General features: G+C 41.5%; 1 protein-coding gene across 4 annotated transcripts in view; it reads left to right on the top strand.

The window, feature by feature from the left end:
- POMT2 (protein O-mannosyltransferase 2) overlaps positions 1-20984 on the top strand; it is a 40077-nt gene extending 19093 nt beyond the window's left edge. For all 4 annotated transcript variants that reach the window (XM_077323326.1, XM_077323327.1, XM_077323323.1 and 1 more), the window contains 13 exons: positions 830-939; positions 2019-2085; positions 3338-3407; positions 4360-4438; positions 5508-5659; positions 6418-6509; positions 6889-6965; positions 7939-8010; positions 9145-9204; positions 9371-9476; positions 11260-11400; positions 14344-14449; positions 16491-20984. In XM_077323326.1, coding sequence (XP_077179441.1) covers positions 830-939; positions 2019-2085; positions 3338-3407; positions 4360-4438; positions 5508-5659; positions 6418-6509; positions 6889-6965; positions 7939-8010; positions 9145-9204; positions 9371-9476; positions 11260-11400; positions 14344-14449; positions 16491-16596 — 1238 coding nt within the window. In that variant the 3' untranslated portion in view covers positions 16597-20984. The remainder of the gene's footprint in view (positions 1-829; positions 940-2018; positions 2086-3337; positions 3408-4359; positions 4439-5507; positions 5660-6417; positions 6510-6888; positions 6966-7938; positions 8011-9144; positions 9205-9370; positions 9477-11259; positions 11401-14343; positions 14450-16490) is intronic.
- The last annotated feature ends 253 nt before the right edge of the window (positions 20985-21237 follow it).

The raw sequence follows: 21237 nt of genomic DNA, 5'->3' as shown, positions 1-21237 counted from the left end.
ACAGCAGGAAGGAAAAGCAAAACATCTAACAAGGATAAGCAGTATGTAACTTGAAATCTGTAGCAATCAACAGGAATATGTGGGGGCAGCTACAGCGTGTGGGTTCCTTATATTTTCCCAGGAAAATCCCCCTGTCTCTTTAGAACACGTGCCTTTTGAAAGCTTGTTGCCCCTCAAAATCTTGTTGGCCCCTAAGGGCTTCAATCTAACTACATTTACCAGAGGTACACATTTGTAAAACACTGCATATGTGGTTACACTTAATAAAGAGTCACGTATTTTAAGAATGCTAGTAGAGCATTAAAATGCAATTATGAAATAAGCAAATGAATGATTACATGAACACAAGATGCTGCCTTATGCTGATTCTGTCAAGATCAGCACTGTCTGTAGTAGAAGCATCTCTCCAGGGTCCCAGGTACAGATATTTCCCATTACTTTCTTAGGGTCCTTTTTCCTGGAGATGCTGGGGATTGAACCTGGGGCCTTCTACATGCTGAGCAAATCCTCTCCCACTGATCCAGAGCCCCTCCCCAATTTTTGCTAGATTCTTTCCCTCTACTCTTTCTGTGCAGTTTATTTAATGCAATCCAGGGAAGTTGGAAAGGTTAGAGTTGGCATGAAATAGCAGCTGCATTCACAACATAGTCACAGGACAACACTTGTGCAGAACACTGGAATCTCAGTCTGTGATAGTAACCGATCACCCCATGGATGTGAGGTTGGTTCTCTGCAAGTTGCATGTGAATGTATGTTCTGGTAGCAGTGCTGCAAAACAGGGACTGTGTTTTCAAGTCAGCTGTCCTAAAGCTTTGTTCCCTTTCCTTAGACCTAGCCTACGGCTCCGTGGTAACAATGAAGAACCTTCGCATGGCCGGTGGATACCTTCACTCGCACTGGCATCTGTATCCCGAGGGAGTGGGGGCACGGCAGCAGCAGGTCCGAAAACCTCTGTAGTATCCTGTGTGGTTGGTGTTTCCACAAGTCACCCTTATGACGAAATATGGGAAGGACTTATATATGCATCTAATTTGGAAATCTTCAAGTGTATAAGCCCTTCCCATTCTTTATTGTCACTCAAAAGGGATGCTTTGCCAAAGCTTTCTAGTATTTATAAATCCTCCCAGATGTCCTCTAATAATGACAATCACTCTCTTGTGTAGCTTTGTTACCTTTTCACTGCTTGTGGATGCTGGAAGTGCTTTACAGCCTGAGAATTACAATGTGTTAATATCACTTTATTGGTTTAGCTCCCTTCTCTACACAATGAGGTACATTTTCTCAGCTGTTTCACATAATAAAGGAAATTATGCTTTTTCTTTACTGAATTTATACTCCAGCTTTCTCCCCAATGGGGTCTGAAAGTGATTTATGTGGTTATCCTCTCCTATATTTTATCATCACAACAGCCTTGTGAGGTAGGTTAGGCTGAGAGTGTGTGACTGACCCAAAGTCACCCTGTAAATCTCCATGGCAAAGCTGGGTTTTGAGCCTGGGTATTCCCGATCCTAGTCCAGCATTCAAACCACGGCTATGAATGTTTGTGGTTCTGCTTTTATAGCAGAAAAGTAAAAGCAATGTTTTTTTTTAATTTAGCGTGCTTGCGTTTGAACAGCTACAATTTTACTGGAAAAGGGGATTATTTATGTTGCTTTCTGCTTCTTGACTTCATTAGATTTATTGAATTGTTGCATGTGTGGGTGAAATAACTTCTACAAGGTTAATGATGCATTTACATTTGCACCTACGTAAAAAAAAATCATTCGATTAAATTTGACTTTGGAAAACAGAAGGAAATAATTCTTGCTGCTTTTGAATAATTATCACAGTAAATCACAAAAGCTGCTTTTATAAAATAGTTAAAATATTTCTGCAGGCACTTTTTGCAAAGCTGTTCCTTTAGAAGTTGACGGCAGTCTATTTATCAGCAGTGGGTTTATAAAGTGTGGCTGATGGTTGGTGACCAGACATTAACATATTGAAAGGAATGAAATACAATAACTTCTATATGTTTCTAGGTCACTGCCTATTTACACAAAGACTTGAATAATTTATGGATTATAAAGAAATACAACTTGAACGGAGGTAAATTGATGCCTGACCAGCTGGATTATTCCTTTGTTTATTCAATTCTTTCTTCAAGAAAAAGCACCGGGAGGCATGCCACAAGGGCTTATCTCCCTAGGATCTGTAGACTCACTTTTTTTACCTTAACCTGGCTGGGATTTGTATCTGACAGGGCTGTTCATTCTTAGCCACGCCCCTGCCTTGTTCTTTAGGATTATGTCATCCATTTAGGTTTGAGGATGGTACAGTTTGTAGAGTCGACACATTTCTGTCCTACCTACAATCTTTGCCTGGAAGTATGTTTGCTGCGGGGGGGGGGGGCAGGGTTGTGCAGGCAGTGGCACATTGCATACCAGGTGATGATTCAAATATTTCAAGGCTGCCTTGTCTCCCAATATAAAATTAAATGTGATCCTTCCTGATCCATTCTCATGGTATCTTTATATTTCCACCTTTGTCAGAATTTAATTTTTTAAAGAGTATTCTTATCCACGGGACAATGAATTTAAAGCTGTAATACACAATTGCAACAGTTCATTGCATTTATCAGTTTTGTATAAAGATATGAACTGCAGAGACACCAAATCTCAATATGTAGTATTTAATTAGTCTAAGGAAAAGATAGGATCGAATTCAAAAGTTGCAAAGTGAAATATGTCATTAATATTGAACACCTTCATTCTGCTGGTCCACCATGCAGATTCTTACCTATTGAATAGTTCCCGTTTTCACAACCATTGTCATACAACTTTTAAAGCTAACATTAGTTTAATGTTCCCCAGTGCCTCAGTGCTATAGCAGTTTTTCTACTAGGTAGCAATACATCTGGTTGATATTAGTATAGTTGATATTAATATCATAATGTCATAATGTTTTGTCATAATGGCCACATCAGGAAATAATCAGAACTATTTCATTGTTTTTCAGTCAAGCTGATTCAGAGATGTTTCTGTAGTTTATTATCAGCATGCTTAAATCATAGAATCATAGAAGAGTTGGAAGGGACCTCTAGGGTCATCTAGTCTAACCCCCTGCAGAACGCAGGGAATTCACAACTACCTGCCTACCTACAGTGACCAGATGATGCCACCCCCCTCCAACAAAACCAGTATCCCTGGCCAGTCTGGCCTGGAGAAAATTCACCTCCTGACCCCAAAGTGGTGATCAGCATTTCCCTGGGCATGCAAGAAAGGACCACAAGAGCCAAGCGCCAGGATCTTTTCTATCCGTTTCAGATCTTGTGTTGTGACTGATTCTTCTGTTTCCCCAGATTATTTTGACCCTTCTTTGCCTGTGGAGTTTGTGAAGCATGGAGATATTATCCGTCTGGAACACAAAGAGTAAGCTGCTTAGGAAATCAGAGGGATGCCTGATTTGAGCAGGCATTTGCAATTGTGAGTGAGTGGTAGTAGGAGTTCTGATCCACCTTGACTTGAGCAGGCCATGAGCTAAGGACTGGTGATCATTCTCCATACTTTTCATGCGTATTCTTGAATGTTTTATTTGATTATATCCTCAGGTTTTTTAACTTGAGCTTTCTTAAATTTGCCTAATAACTGTGCTTAACTTTAAGCTGCTGGTTTCCAGTGGTCCAGTTGAGGCATTCTGAGGGTATGAGTCTTTCCTTGGGAAATTTCCCATGCTTTAGTTGCATGCTATGGTGCTATGCGGAGGAATACAGGAAGGTGGTGAATTTATATGCCACTGAATCTTGGCAGAGTGTGTCCTCCTCAGGTACTTCTTTTAGTGCTTGTTGCCCTTCTTCAGAGTCACCAGTAGATGATTTCTGATAGTGTATAGGAACACGGAATATAACTATTTTTGGCCTGAACATGACTTAAGTCTATCCTTTTCAATACTGTAATGGCACTTTCAGATATTGTGTTTCCCTGCACGCTTTTCATAACATCATATTCTGATATATCTTAAAAATAACCGTAGTCCTTGTTTTCTTCTGCTTCGGTTCAGTCAGTGGTATTTCTGTACAACTTTGCTTAGACCTTGTGAATTGTTCTTTCCATAAAGAGGTGAATGGGCCTGTCATAGATAGCTGCGCTGGGTCTTTCAGCTTCATGGGAGAAAACATCCACTATAAATAATCAGCTTCAACTCTGTTCATTTGTAGAAGTTCCCTGTGTTGATAAAGTAATATGATATTACCCCCTGGTCTAGCTCATTCAAGGTGATCTGAAAGAGGGTCTGTACTGATAACTGGGTTGATTGCAGTGAATGTACACTGCTCATACTGTTCCAGCTATAAAGTCAAACACTATGATTTTCTTTTAACCATAGGACTTCTAGAAACTTGCACAGTCACCAGCACGAGGCCCCGTTGACAAGAAAGCACCTTCAGGTCACTGGGTATGGCATAGTAAGTTAGCAAAGACAATACTTTTTTAATTTTAATTTTTTGTATTTCATAGAAAATAAGAAATACAGAAAAGGAAAACACATTTCTTTCTTTATATTTTGTCCAAATCTTTATCTGACTATTTCTCCATATTTATTGGCTCTTGATCTTGGCTCATATTCATTTTTTTTTTGGCGGCCTGATTGAGCTGTGCAACTGTTGTACTGTGCCCTTTTGTTCAAATATTATAGTTCACTTTCTCTGGCTTTTGATCCAGTCTGATACCCAAGTCAGAACTGCAGGATGGTAATATATGTTAGGAACACCCATTCCTCCTCTTTTCTTATCATTTTGTAGTACCTTAAAGGCAATTTGAGGTCTTTTGTTATTCCACATGAATTTATTAATATGGCTTTGCCATTTTTCTAAAGTCTTATCTTTCAGTTCTGTTGTTATTTGAATTAAAAAATTTAGATGTGGAAGAACATTCATCTTAACTATGGCTATTCTTGCTGAGTATGAAAGATTCAATCTTCTTAGCCAATAATCCAAGTCCTTTTTTGATTCTTTGTTAAGTTTACTCATAGTTATTTGATACTAAGTTATTTAAGTCCTTATCTAAGTATACTCTCAAATATTTGACCTTGTTTGGATTCACTTCACAGTCTGTAAGGATTTCAGTCTTTTTAACATTTTGGTCTTGGCCATTTAGTATAATTTTGGTCTTTTTCTTATTTATTTTGTACCCCAAAACAGCACCAAACTCACTCAGACTATGTGCTGTGACAAAGACAATTCAGGCTTTTCCATCAGAGGAAATACATCATCAGCATAGCTTCTAATTATATATTCTTCTCTTTGCAATACTTGATCTTGCCGCATTCAACACATTCCCCAAACAAAGGGCTGTATTTCTTGTAACCCACTCAGATGTGCTATTCAAAAACAGAGAATGGCAGTTTTAATGTGGTTTGTGGTTCAGAACAAAAAGAGAAAACTGTATGAAAACTCTTAATGTTAACATCCCTCTAATATGAAGCTTTGGTCGCCCACATCTCTCAGGTTTTTATCTGATTTACTTGTTTGCTAGAATGGGACTGGAGATTCCAATGATTTCTGGCGGATTGAAATTCTGGGAAGAAAAGCTGGGAAACGGATCAAAGTCCTACGTAGTCAAATCCGGCTTATTCACCTGGCTACAGGCTGTCTCTTGGGTTCAACAGGAAAGACACTGCCAAAATGGTAGGTATTCAGAGGTAATCTTGGAATTGCCGGGATGCATTTTATCATTTGGTTCAGGTAAATGCTTTGTGTTTTGGCTGGTACAAGTCATGTCCTGTTGATGCAAGAAGCCCCACTCACTGCTTGCAAAAGAACGTCTGTCAGTGGGAGGTGCCTCATGTCAATGCAACATGCCCTTATATGAGTGGGATGGTATGCTACAGTTCCTAGTCATAGGGGTTGCTGAATATGGATTTAACCAATTTTTCCACTTCATTCACTTCCTTTGTTCCAATTAGTGGATTTGCCAAAGTTGAGAGATGTCACAGTTCACAGATGAGAAGTTCCTTATGCCTTTGGAAGACCTGAATGACCCTTTTGTTTGAAAAGGCATCTGCTTTCATGACTTCCTGCCAGGCTCTCTTAGTTACCAAGCTTTGGCTTCTTCAGCCAGATGTGTATTGCCCATGCCAAACAGAAACCTGCATTTGAAAACAACGTGTGGCACGGTTGAGAATGAGGCCTCTGTTTATTTCCGTAGAAACATAGGTATTTAAGCAACAGGAACACAAATATTTTTGTGCTTTATGTACCTCTGGTCTTCTGAGATCCTCAGATTGTGTCTTTTTTTTTTGTCTGAATTCTGTCCAGTTCTTGAAACAGAAAAGTGCTTCTGAAAGGAAGGTATGCTACAGAAGGCAAGGCATATGAATGCCACTTGGAATGATCAAGACTGGGGTTTTTGTTGATGCCAGGCTAATAGTGTTCCTGTTTCACAGGGGCTGGGAACAGGTGGAAGTCACTTGTACACCCTACCAGAAGGAGTCTCCCAATTCCCTCTGGAATGTTGAAGACCACATCAATCCCAGGTGTAGGTGATTGCATCTCCTTTTTTGTTATGAAAATATGTAGGTTGCTTCCCAATTTTGTAGAGAGTGAGAGAGAATTTAAAGCAGCCAAAGCTTTATATTGGAAATGGATTTGGAACTGGAGTTCCCCTGGGCATGTAGTTTAAGTCTTGCTCATATGCGCAGTGGAGCTTCCTGTATGCCAGGTTTTTGCACCTTAATGCTCAGTAGAAAGAGTTGAGAGAGGATGAGTGCCAATCAAGGCAAGTTGTATGATGCAGCTTCCTCCTACTATCTGTACTCTGCCGTTCCTGCTGAATCTAATTTAATAATAAAAGGGGTTTGGTTGTGCATAAGTGACCAGTGTATGAATTCTGTTTTAAAACGTCCTCTTTCCTTTAGTGCGCAACATCAGTTTGGATGTTCTGAAGCCTTCCTTTCCAGAGATTCTTCTGGAGTCTCATATGGTTATGATCCGAGTAGGTAGAGTGGTTTGGATTCCATTTTGTTCCTATTTTTTTCTCTTTAGTTTAAATAAAACATTATTTCACTAGTGACTGTGCCCAGCTGTCCACTTGAAACAGAACAATAATGGCATCTATGTCTATTTTGTGAAAGCATTGTGGAAAAACAAGAAGCATTTCCTCAGATGGCTCGCGTGATCCAGAGATGCTGCTCGGTATATGTGAATTAGGTGCCCTTTTGTAAAAAAACTTCCATGATAATAACTGAAGGAAAACATTATTGCATACACAGATGTTCCTTTTAGACTAATGTGATGGGGATTACAAGAGAAACATTGTAGCAGAACAGCGAAAACAAGATGTGTAACGATCCCCTCTGATCATTCTGAGAGTGCAAGTGTGTGCCCATGAAGGTGATGCTTATTGCTGAAGAAAGTATTTGGTACACTGGGATTTGATGTCCTGACTGTTGCAGTTTCCTGTTTGTGGTTAGGTTTTCACTTCGTCCAACAGTTCTGCTGGCCTGTTTCTGTTTCTCAGAGTCAGCAAAATCTATTTGTAAAGAGTGTCTGATACTCTGCATTTAAGTGGATGTATCAGTACAAACGTGTTAAAGCCCTCTTCCACATATACAATTGTATTAGATGATATCCTGCAGAAATTATCTGTTAATGAAGGGTTTTTTTTGGGGGGGGGGAGTTTCACAAAAAGAAGCAGCCAAGTTTTTCAGAAACAAACCATAGTGGATACCTGAACTTTGTTTTGGCATTTTCTGGGATATTGTGGCCAATTGCCTGAATATGCATATATAAGAAATGTATCATCACTACAGGTTAATAGTGAGATGATTACAATAGGAGAAGCATGGAATTAGTCCTGTGAATATGAGAGAGGGCAGTTACGTATTCAGGGAGACAGAATATGGGCGGTCACAAACTCAGAATCATAGCATAAATGTTTGCTGATTACCACTTTGTTGTTTTTTCAGGGAAACAGTGGCCTCAAACCAAAGGAGAATGAAGTGACATCCAAGCCCTGGCACTGGCCCATCAATTACCAGGTAAATGAACACGTTGTCAGCAAGGGCACAGGTGATATGTAATTCGGAGGATTTCATGTTAAATAAACAGTTCAGTGAATTGTTCTTCAGGTGTCTTTGAAAATGTGTGTGTGTGTGTGGGGGGGGGGAATTGGGCTGTTTCCAATTCAGAATCAAATTGATTCACCTTGAATCTGAAGCAGCCTTCCCTGGCTTGGATTTAGCCGAATCAATTAAGCCAAATCCCAATCAGTTTGTTGCCATAATAATCTATGGTGCCATTAAAGTCAATAGGGAATTTTCCCTTTCCATCTATTCTGTGGTCCCTCGCAAAAAAACATGGAATAGATGGAAAAGGAAAATGTTGTTCCCTTTAAACTGTTTGATTGCTGCATGGACAAATTGCGCCCAAATCATGGTTTGTCGATTTGGGCAAGGCTAGTTTGGGCAGTTTAACTTAAGGGACAGTGCAATTTGGATGAGATTTGTCCAAAAAGTGTCCAAATCAACATCAATTTGGATACTTTCTGGACTATTTGAAATTAATTCCACATGCCTAGTCTTCAGATATTTGCAGGAAGCATTATTGATGCTGCTGAAAGAAGCCACCTTCTGTCTTTATTTGCAGGTAGTTCTTGCTGTTGGCTACCACATGCCAATTACTCAGTGGCCTCTAAACAGGGACCCTGGTTGGCAACTGATTTTATATAATCAAGTAGCAAACTAGGTGGCAGAAACAGCTCCTATGATAGCCATGTGGTTTATGTTACTGTATGACCTCACTTGGATGGCCCAGCCTATCCTGTTCTTGTCAGATCTAGGAAGCTAACCAGGGTTGGCCCTGGCTAATATTTGGATGGGAGACCTCCAAGAAATGCCAGGGTTGTGACATAGAGCCGGGCAATGGAAAACCACCTTCAAATATCTTGCCTTTACAGTCCCTATGCCATAAGTCAGCTGTTGAATTGACACCACTTTCTACCACTATTGAGATACCTTAGTAAAGTAGCCGTACTTCTTCTGGGTGGAGGAGGCCCTTCTCTTCCTTGCAGCAGCAGATCATTATGCAATCCACAGTGAGGCTCAGGATAACAATGTAGGCTGAACAACATTTGCCTTGATTGCTTCTGATTACAGCCATCAATTTCTCCATAGGGCCTGCGTTTTTCTGGAGTGAATGAGACCGATTATAGGGTTTATTTGCTGGGAAACCCGGTAAGCAGAACATAGCCTAAGGAGAGAAATGACTTTCTCTTGGCCTCTGTAACTTCTGGCTTCCCTTCCTTTTTCTCAGTTTCCTCCCATTCTGCTTTCCTTTCTTGCTAGTTTTATGGTATCTCTTGAATGTGTTTGTCTATTTACTAGAGACCTTCTTTGACAGGTGATCTGGTGGCTGAATCTGGCCACTCTTGGCTTATATGTCATAATGGCAACATTCATATCTGTGGTCGTCAAGAGAGGAGCTCACCTGACAGCTGAACGCCAAGGTAAGGCCAAACTCTAGGCCTGATTGCAAAGTTTATGTCAGAAAATAGAAAATATTAAATCAAACAAGAACAATTCAAGAAATCTCTCAGGCAGTAAAGAGTATGAAGAAAGATAAAGCACCAGGATAAATGGGCTGACATCTTGGGGAAGTATTAATAATACCATTACAAAAAAGTTATGAATGAGATAAAGGAAGAAAAGACAGTACCCCAGATTTGGCAGGAGGCATATATATAATATAATGCCAGAACATAAAGAGGGATTTCTCTGTTGAATGTAGATGACAAAAAATTTGCTATAATAATGGCAGAAAAATTGAGAAAATGCACATCAAATTTACTACACTTGAACCAAACACAATTTGTACCAAAGATGTACATAAAAATATGATTTATAATAGATACAGTCAAATTTGTGAATAAGAGAAAAAAGCATTTCTGTTTCTAGATGCAGAGAAAGTGTTTGACAATGTGGCCTTTCTTGTTGAATGCTTTTACAAAATATGGGCTGTGGTACTGCATTTTGGAGCTGGATGTACAGAATATACTTGCACTAGCAAAGATTTAATTAATGGGGAACTAACAAACATTATCTCAGTTGAAAAAGGAACACATCAGGCATGTCATTTATTCCCTTTGTTATTTATACTAGCAACAGAGATTTTAGCTATAAAGATTAGAGAAGATGACTGAGTTAAAAGAATATAAGTGGATTTTAAAAATTTTATTAATGCGTTTTATTACAAGGCTTACAAGGATTGATAAAATACAAAATCCCCAACAATATCCTTAAAATAACAATGGATGATACAGAATTCAATCCCTAGAATTTGTTGAAATACATAATTAAACATATTTCAATACTCTTAAATCCCCAGAAATTGTTGAAATATGCAATACTGAATAATTTGGATCTCTATCAAGCTATAAAATAAAGAGGAAAAAATAAAAATAAAGAAAATTTAATGCAACCAGAAGAGTGCTCAACAGTCACCAATTGTATTAAATATTTGGGAATAAATGTGACTGGGCAAAACTGTAATCTTGTAAAAAATAATAATTATTATATTTTATAGATAGATAATACCTTAAAATTATAATGAAGGGAATGAAAGAGAAATTATTCTCTGTCCTATACATCAGTAGTCCCCAACTACTGGGCCACGCCCCGGTGCCAGGCCGCAATTGCCTCCCTCTCCCCGCAGCGAGAAACTTCCCAGGCCGTGAGCAAATCGGCCGCCAAAGTGGCCGATTAGCTTGCGGCCCAGCAAGCTTCTTTCCGCGGGGGGGGGGGGGGAGAGGGAAGCGCGGCCGCCGGCATGCCGGCGATGCAAACGCACATGCGCGGCAGGTCCACGCATGCATGTTTGCGCCCAGTGGGTCCGCAAATGCGCGTGCACGGCAGGTCATTGCATGCGTGCATGCACGCAAGTGCCACGCGCACGCGTTTGCGGACCCACCAGGAGCGCAAACGTGCATGCGTGAAACTGCTGCGCACGCGTGTTTGCTGACCCACTGGTGCCAACGCGCATGTGTGGACCTGCCGCGCATGCACGTTTGCACAGGGGCTACCGCGCATTTGCGGTGCCCCGATCACCCTCCCCCCCCACCGGTCCGCAAGCCCAAAACGGTTGCAGACCACTGCTATACATTATATACTACATTATTTTCTTTGACAAATGTAATTTTCCCCTTTCTCTTTTTTCTGTATCCTTACTCTTTTTCTTAAATAAACAAAACGTGCTTGATCTCAGGCATTGTGCTCCGATCTGTTTTGTTGTAGAGCTTTCCCAAGTGCTGCTGCATGGTGGAGGTCTGATCATGCTGGGATGGCTTCTCCATTATCTTCCTTTCTTCATGATGGGAAGAGTATTATATTTTCATCATTACTTCCCTGCTATGCTCTTCTCCTCCATGTTGACAGGTAAGTTTCACAAATCTTTACACAGCAAGAACATGCTAGATTAAAGAGTTCTCAGAAGACACAGACCACTTTTAAAGCCAGCTCAAATGTGCTTTTATTTGGCAGATCAATTTATACTGTCTGCCCAAAGCTACTTGCCATGCAGAGGGAGGAGAAATAAATACAGCAACAAGAAAGAAAGGGAGGGAGGGAGGGAGAAGTTTCCAATTGTTAAGTGGGTCTTCTCTTTCCAACATCTGCCCAGATCCAAGCTCTGATCCTCAGGCTAAGAGTCTTGTGATTCTCTTTGGGCATATTCAGGCCTTAAATTCCTGGGTGCAGAGAAGACAACAAACTCAGTGAGATGTAATTCAGCTGCTGTTAACTAGCAGGATCTTCCCCAGTTTCTCCCATGCCAGAATGTGGTTTCAGGTCATCATCACCAAATACCAGATTATCCTCATTTCCTTGCTTATTTCCTTTCAGTTTCCAGCCATTTTGTTATTGTCAATTTTAGTCTGAATCTATGCTGTCGCTTTCCTGTCTTGCTAGAGGTTAATCTCATTTCTTCATTCATTTGGTCGCTTTATCTGCCTTGTGTTTCTCCTCTTAATTTCCTTCCTGTAGAATCATATGGCAAACATTCCAATGATCTTGATACATTGATTTAGAGTGACAGCCTCTGATCTAGAGAACCGAGTTTGATTCCCCACTGCTCCTCCACATGCAGCCAGCTGGGTGACCCTGGGCCAGTCATGGTTCCTCTCAGAGTGCTTTCAGCCCCACCTACCTCACAGGGTGTCTGTTGTGGGGAGAGGAAAGGGAAAGCGATTGTAAGCCTGTTTGAGACTCCTTCGGGTAGAGAAAAGTGGCATATAAGAACCAACTCTTCTTCTATATACTTCCACTTCCCTGCATTTTGCTGCTGCTGTTTATATATTTACTTCATTTATACTCTGCCTTTCTCCCCAGTGGAGAGAGTGGATTACCTCATTCTCCTCCCCTCCATTTTATCCTCACGACTATCCTGTGAAGCAGATTAGACTGAGAGTATGCGACTGACTCCAGGTCACCCAGCACATTTTCATGATAAAGATCTGAACCTGGGTCTCCTGCACCCTAATCCAGTCCTCTAAATCAGGGGTAGTCAACCTGTGGTCCTCCAGATGTCCATGGACTACAATTCCCATGAGCCCCTGTCAGCAAATGCTGGCAGGGGCTGATGGGAATTGTAGTTCATGGACATCTGGAGGACCACAGGTTGACTACCCCTACTCTAAATGATCTCTCTGTGTGTTCTAGAAGTAAGATCTGCTAATGCTAACACTTTTGAATGTTTTCATTAGTTTCCCTAAATATTTTTATTATATGAGATTTCATCTGGAAAGAGGTGAATTAGTCTAATGATTTATTAATTTTTCAAGCCATAGAATCTGAATGCTAATATATGCCAATTGGCTACTTGTTTTTTGTTCCTCTCGTTTAAAAATATTCATCAAAATAGTAGATATCCTCATTGAATTTTTTTTTAATGTCCATGGTATCATATTGTCTTTCTTGAGATTGCTATCCGATTCTCATAACAAATCCAGTTTATTTGTCGTTAAAGCTAATTCCTTGTATTTTGAAAATGAGCAGCTTCCTTCTTATGAATTTAAATTATAGTAGTTAATGCTTCTTGCTTGTTATTTGGCACAAGTAAATCCTCAATTCTTACAGTCCTCAAAAATGATCTTCCCATCTGTCTCCTATTGCAAACCATTGCCAGTCTCTTTCTCCCACATTATCCATCTTTCCCTCTTAATCTAACATGCATTTCTTTAAGAAAAGTCTGGAGTTTTTCTGTTATTACATATCTCAATTCTCTTTATGGGTTTCCTGCTTATAGAATACTCTACAAAGTTTATTGTTTCTTACCCCCTCTGAGAACTACTCTGTTTTTGTTCTTTTTCCTGAATGTTCTTTTCTAAAAATAATCATCTTTTTCTATTATCTATTGACTTTATTTTCTGTGTCATATTTTTGCACAAGATCAAAAACCAACTTTGATATTTTTTTTAAAAAATTAATACTGTATCTGCCTCTGAGTAGGCTCTGATCTTTAAATGACAAAAATCCAATTTAAATATAATTTAGCAAGTTGTTTAGTTAACTAACCATAATTTCCCACTAATCAGTGTTTTATGAGTCTTAAAAATAGCTTTCAGTCTTTCAGGACTAGTTTTTACATAAGCTTAAGGTACCAGAACAGGCAGAATTTAAGAAGACTGCTGTAGTGCAAAATTATGGATAATTTTTGGATCCGGGACACCCACTTTCAAATCTTCACTGTGCCAGTTTGGTGTAGTGGTTAGGAGTGCGGACTTCTTATCTGGCATGCCGGGTTCGATTCTTCACTCCCCCACATGCAGCCAGCTGGGTGACCTTGGGCTCGCCAGGACACTGATAAAACTGTTCTGACCGAGCAGTAATATCAGGGCTCTCTCAGCCTCACCCACGGGCTTTGAACTCCGTGGTTGGTGGGGAAAGGAAGGGCAAGGTAAGCCCCTGCTGAGATCTTCGACACCTTCCCTGCCTTTGTGCAGCATCTTGCTTGCCACTGCTCTGAAAAAACTGGAAGAAAAATGCTAGTAAAGCATGCCTCTAATCTTGTGTTTCTCCTGAAAAGAAATCTTCAAACTGACTTCAAGGATAGGAAATTAGAAGACAATAGTGGCGATATGGAAATGAAAAATTCTGGAAATGTGATTTTAAAAACAAACCAATTCTGTTGCTGTTTTGTGCTAAGGTCTGGTCAAGCAAGGGGCAGCGGCTTTCTGGAAAGTTTGCTGTAGAACTATCTATTGAAAGCTCCTTACGAATGCAAAAGAGAATAAGCTTTGTCTTTCCTCTTGGATATATTTGTAGGATTGCACAAATCTTCTCATATTCAGTTGTATGTTTTTTTCTTGGCTTCTCCTTCAGGGATTACGTGGGATGTATTCCTGAAATTCTGTGCTGGGACGCTGTCAGCCGGCACCCAGGTTTATAATTACGGGATAGTGCTGTTGATTCTGCTCACTGTGTACAGGTGAGAGTTGGTCCTTGAGCTGTGAAGCTGCTATTTTGGAGGTACAAGATTTCGTATTCATTTAATTAACAATCCCACTATTCTGCCCTTCAATCTGAAGTGGGTGTCCCAGGACTAGTCCCAATAAATTGAAAATGATGTAGATATGCAGTCTGTATGAAATACCCCAGGGTGCCATATAGCGCATCACCCACATACTACTATTTTTTTTAAAACTAATTGCAGTCAGTTAAAAGGATTTTTTTTAAAGGCTAGAAGTTCCAATTAAAAATACCACTCATGCCAGAAAAAACACAATTGGCAAGCAACGTAAAAAGAGTGCTAACAAGTTAAAGCTCTCTCAACATGGAGCAAAAACCAAATAAGGATGGGGCCAGCATGACGTCCTTTGAGGTGTCTTCCACAATTACCTATAGTTTTCTTATAGTTATCCTGCAGGGTTACCACATTTTGAAAAGCAAAAAAGAGACGTATTTCCTGACTGACTACTTCAAATAAGTGATCACTATGACCGATCTCATTTTAAACTTCTCTACTATTTAAGCTGTGATGATTGCTACTAACTAGTAATGCTCCTGACCTTCCAACCTAAAGAGAGGACATTTTCATTAGTTTTTTTTTTTAAAGAGGACAAACACACACAAATCTGGTAACCCTACTACCCAGCATATTTCAGATTGTGGGGGCACATGGAAGAGGGTTTGGAATTTGACCTCAATACTTCTTCACGTAATTTCTAATGAACTTAGAGAATTTGTTCCTGTCAGATGTTCTAGCTCTTAATTTAGGTGGCTTGAATGATGGTTGATGACTGGGGAAGGGAATGGCAAACCACCCCATATTGAGTCTGCCATGAAAACGCTAGAGGGCATCACCCCAAGGGTCAGACATGACTCGGTGCTTGCACAGGGGATACCTTTACCTTTGATGATGGCTGAATGGGACCTCTGGGTTCTGAAACACTGGCCTGCATCCAGCCATTCAGGTTCTCCAACAGGATGACATTTCGGTTTGTGAAGGAGGGGCTGGCTAGTTCTCTTGTTTCCCCCCCCCTTGCTTTAAAATCCCACTTTCTCCTCATGATGTGGGTCTGCTGACTCCAGGACCACTTTCTGTAGCAGGTAGAAGCCTCAAAGTCCCCCTTTGCCATTTTAGTTGAGGCTTGGATACTTTCCATTACATCTCAGAAAGCAAGTGCTGGTGCAGGCAGAAGCAGGGAAAGGCCTTGAGATTTCTGCTATGGGAACCACCATGTAAGACTCGGCTGGACCACTGGTCTGATCCAGCAGGCCTGTTCTGACATACGGTCAAGACTGCATGGGAGCAGGCAGTCCTTGATGCAGGGCTTTAAGAGTGCAATTGGCACTCTGAGCTGGGCCTGGGAACTAAATAGCAGCCAACCGAGATTAAACAAAGTAGGCATTGTATGCACTCAGCAGCTAGTCCCTACGAGTACTGTGGCTAGCTGCATCTTGGGCCATCTGCAGCTAGTTGCAATATTTGTGTTGAAAAGATGCCATTGTGACAATGCCCATTTGACAAGGTAACACCCCACCTCCCCCCAGGCTAGAAAATAAGCAGAAGTCCTGGGGAGGTCAGGATGTTCACAAGACCATCTCAGTCACTTTGGAGGGAAAGCCACCTTGTCCTGTGAGCTGGTCCTTCCTAAAATACGAATCAAGGACTTTGATATTAATAGAGTACTCTCATTCTTCTCCCTTTTCAGAAACCACTTCTGCTGAGGTGCTTTGCATCGGTGCACCTCACGTATAATCCTCTGACCCAATTACTGATCCCCTTTCACTGCAGTGGACATCTAAGACACTATCTTGGGCTTAACCTTCTAAATTGAATGGCTAAATTCTGATCTTGCAACGTTCTTTTATACTGGCCATAATGGGTATTTTGTATTTTGTATTTTTTTGTGTGTGGAAGAGGCGTAATTCAGGACTTCTGAATAGTGTCTGTGATGGTGCTGTGTTCTGCCGTTGTGATAGCTGGGCTTGCTGAAATTTGATTTGTGTTTGGCTCTTGTCCACAGCTTCTACCTCTTCCATCCTCTCTCTTATGGGATGATAGGACCTCTGGCTCTTGATCCCAGCAGCCCAATGGCAGGACTTAGGTGGCTTGAAACATGGGAGTTCTAGATCCATCCAGCAACTAAAGAAGAACTGCTGAAGGGTGCTGAAAAACGACTGGATGAAAACTGTGAAGAATTTGCTTCTCAACAGCATATCTGTGTTGGGGCAATGCACTGTTCTGCTTGAGGTCTGAAAAGGAGGTAGCCATGGGGATTAACCTCTGCCTATAACTTCTGCTATGGGGCCTAGGACCCAGTTCCTTGAGCCAGCTGCTGCTTCTTAGTCTGAACCACCCAAGCAGCACCCCTAATCAGACAGCTGTGGACCTCGCAGCAGTGTTGTTTGTATGCAAGTTAGAGAATGCATGCATTTTTGCAAGCATATATCTTGTGCCTGCCTCTGGTCATGTGTCATTGAGAAGAGCACAGGAATGATCATGCAGCCATGGAAAGAAAATGACTGGAATGACTCAGTTCACACCCACAAACTGTCACCTTAAAGGTGTGCGTGTGTATTATATACACTTGCATACTTATGCACACACGTATGTTTCTGAGAGAGCCTTGATGTTGCTCTGATCTTCTGGGACTTGGAAACATTACCATAGCTTGAAGCCTTCCGAGATTCTGTGCCTTGTCTGGCCCTCAAACTGCTTTATATTTTGCCTAACGCCTTTGCTCTGAGCACAAATAGCCACTTAAAATAATGTTGTAGCTACCTACGGGGTCTCATAAAGGAATGAAACTGTCATCACGTTGCCCTTCTGTTTGAGAAGTGTCCACGCGCAGAAAGCAGTTTAACTTCTCAAATGGAGAAAAGTGGCGTCTTTAGGGGGAGGCAGATGAGAATATATAATGGGCTAGAGCTGATGCAGAGAGCCATCTCATTTAACCTGCCAGTCTCGCTGCTCGCTAATTCATCTGCCCGTGGAGATCACTCTAATGAATGCAGAGCATGCTGCTAACGCTGATGTATTGGTGCGTTGTCTCTTTAACTGTATGTCTTGAGAAGAAAACTACCTTCTTTGCTATGATAAGTTGTTGAGCAAAAGGGTTTTGTTGCTGGAGGGCAGAATAAAAGCTCTTGAAGTGACTCTCAGAAGGGACGTTTTAAGAGTCCACTACCAAGAGAGTAGAACAGAAGCCCCGAGGGAAAACAGGATTGGGGTCCGAATGGAGTGTACCATTTCCTCTTGCAGAATGTTCACTGCTCCTTCCTAGGCATCTCAGTTTTCCAGAGCACATTTGGTTTTTCCTGCAGCAACAGCTTTCTGTATCAAGGGGAAACAGGCCATCGGTTCCAGGAACAGCAAGTTGAAGCCTGCCGCTTTCCATCTCCCCCTGGCATCATTAGAAGGGCTATCTCTGTTGGCATGGAGACTGTATGCCAGCACCCCCAGGAGGGACTTGGGCGGCTGTGAGGTTTCTTGACTGTCTGAGGCTCTGGCTGCCAGATACATTAAGAGGAGAGGCATTTGTTAGGCAGCTGGTTAGTTCAGCCTGTGTAAAAAATATCATATCCGCCTTTTTAGTTAGCAGCAGTGGCAGTATTCCTCTTCTGTATCGGGGCGGTTCAGCTGTGGCTCTCCAGAGGTTCCTGGACTACAATTCTCAGGAGCCCCTGCCAATTGGACATCCTGGGAAGGGCTCATGGGAACGGTAGTCCATGAACTTCTTGAGACCCACAATTGGATCACCCTTGCTCTATATAGTGTAACTATTCAAGGGTCCTTTGGTCCTAATTCCCTGATGAGTGAAATTTGTTGATGGTTTTAATGCTCTTACAGTTTTCCGTGGCAGAATGCTCTGCTGTAGCAGACCTAGGACTTCAGAGACGACACAAAGAAAATAACGAATGTAATAAAACCTTCAGTTTCTTAGCATCCTTGCTGTGGGGAGAGGCAGCAGATGGCAAGTGCAGCAGGGCATAAGCAGTAGTGGTATGGTTGCTTGTACCAGGGTGCAGTATGATGGGCAAGCATTACTAAAGGAACTGGACTAGCTTGCCTTTCCTCTGTCAGGTGTTACTCTCGAATAGATCTCCTGGAGCAATGTCTCACCAGGCAGTCACTGACCTGGATCAAGGTCATAATTTCCAGGCCCTGTTAGCTACTTTTCTGCCGCTCTAGCTGCTTTTTTTCGGGAAGGAAACCAAGGCAGTGTTTTCCTTTTAAATTCAACATGTACAGAATTTCTCTACATTTCTTCCGAGAATTCTCCAGTAACCCTACAGATGCCTGTTTGGTGCATTCTAGCCTTCAGTTCTGCAAAACGTGACACTCCACACCATGAGTGCTGTCCCTTGGCTGTTTACAGCCATCAGTGTTTATGTGGTTTGCCTGGCAGGACTGCTTTATGTCTCTGGAAAATTATCTCAGATGGTAACAAATTAAAGGGTTAAAAAAAAAACCCAGCGGAATGCCGATTTGCTGTGTTTCTGTTTGCTGTCACTCATGGGACTCTGCTGAGCTTTTGGCCACAACAAAGGCTGAGCTTGGCTTCTTGTCCATCAAAAGCGGTGCTAGTAAAAACCACTGGAGGGGTGCCTTAACCCTTCCCAAACCATTAAAACAGCAAATGCTTTGATGCACTAAGAAACTGCTGTAGTCCATTAAATAAGTTTTTAGGATTGTTGCTGGAGAGTGATCATGCTTAACTGGGGGGCAACGGCCTTCCCCCCCGGCATAAGGATGTTCATAGACTTTGGTGTCTGTAGCACACACCTCCCCCCCCCCCCCCCGTGCCTCTGTTCTTGGTTTACTTAATTTAAAAATCCTAACAGTGTTGTACCTCTATTGCACCACATAGAATTAACACAACCCATCTGTACTCCAAAGCCTTTTCTCCTTCTTTTACAATTCCCAGAATATTCGAATCCTTTCCAGATAATTTTGTGCAATTGAATCCATTGATGCTATAATTCCTAGTAAAATGTGGATTAGAGGAGAGAGAAAGGATGTGTCTTTGATATAAAAAATGTAAAAAAAATCTAGTTTCTCTATTAGTAGGAATCAGATCGAATGTTTAATCTTCTTGACTGCACTAACCTCTGAGGCTCTGCAGATGTCATTAATTAGATTTAAAGGGCAATAAGTGGTTTGTTCCACTCTTTGCCCTCCTTCTCCCCTCTTCAAATGATTGCCTGTAGGATCAAGAATCCTCCTGGATAATGGCTGCATGGTCTAGGCCAGGGGTAGTCAAACTGCGGCCCTCCAGATGTCCATGGACTACGCTTCCCATGAGCCCCTGCCAGCAGGTTTAATATGTTGGTTCCTAACTGAAAAAGATATCACTCTCATGAGTTAGACCAGGGGCAGTCAAACCGTGGCCCTCCAGATGTCCATGGACTACAATTCCCATGAGCCCCTGCCAGCAAAAGGGAATTGTAGTCCATGGACATCTGGAGGGCCACAGTTTGACTACCCCTGGTCTAGGCTACGGATCCTGAAGTCAGCACTGGAGATTTAACACCCTCCACACCCTGCCAGTGCTCTTCTCTGATTCCCAGATGTAATTCTATCATGATGGAATATTCAGTAGATGGAGGAGCGGAATTGACATGCCTTCCTTGAGAAACTTAAATAATCATGCACTTCCCCTCCCCCCAGGATGAAGGGACTAACAGTGATGATTCTTTCTAGACGTGAGAAGGAAAAACCAGCAATAAAAGACTGATGTGCTTCATAGCTATGCCCTCTCCTCTGTCCTGGTCTAATTAGTATTGTGCGTATCCTACAAGAGAAGTGTGCTGGTGATGGACTTTGTGTCCAGAGTGGGATTAATTGTGTTTCGGCCATCACTGCAATTTTATTTATAAAGGGCTTCAACATAAGTTTCCCCCTCCACTATGTGGACTCCTTCCTTGAAGTGAAGATTCCGCATTTAACAAAAGGGGAACCTGGGGATCCATCCTGTAAGAGGTAGGTAGACAGAGCTGAACTGCACACTCTGAAACGCCAACATGGTACAGCCCTTTCTGAGCTGTACCTGTTCAGACGGAGGTCCGGTGCACACTAAATCAGCGCATCAAGCAGCCAGGCTAGAATCCTCTCTAACATGGCAGCTTTTCACAGGAAAAGAGTTCTGCTTGGAAGTGAAAGCTATGCCATGTAAATTCTGAATTTGGTTTTCATCTCTGATCTCATTGCTTTAAAGAAGTGATTTGAGTTCTGCCTTAGGCAACGTAAAATGTCCGTAGATAGTATGATGATTGCCATTCTGGCGACCTTAGACAACCTTTTGTACTAATGCTGCTAATGTTGGAGTGTGTGTATATATTGAGTGTGCATGTGTGTTTTGTACATGACCACTGTCTGTATTTTTAACTGAACGTATTTCATTGCTCTGCAAGGTACCCAGTACTGAAAAGAATTGGCAGTGCTTTTGTAAAGGGATTAACTGAAAAGTGGATAGAATTTACATTTTACTTTTGTAATAAATAGACTTTCTTTCAAATGTCTGTTTCTGATTCTTTTGGGTGGTCCATATAATCAGCATGAAGATAACAGTATCTCTGCTCTCTGCAGAACTGCCAATTCCATGATGATGGTATCTCATGGCCGACAGAGGTTCTGAGTTCTACCAGCAATAATTCATTGTGGCCCAAAGGAAAGTATGAACACAGAAAAGAAATGGGTGCTGGGAACATATTTACAAATAGTATATCAAAATTTGAAGGGAACTCTTGAATCCTGAATCCGGCTTGACT

Source organism: Paroedura picta, chromosome 2 (assembly GCF_049243985.1).
Source record: "Paroedura picta isolate Pp20150507F chromosome 2, Ppicta_v3.0, whole genome shotgun sequence".
NCBI lineage: Eukaryota > Metazoa > Chordata > Lepidosauria > Squamata > Gekkonidae > Paroedura > Paroedura picta.
The sequence above is the reverse complement of the archived record's forward strand: the minus strand, read 5'-3'. Positions and strand labels throughout refer to the sequence as shown.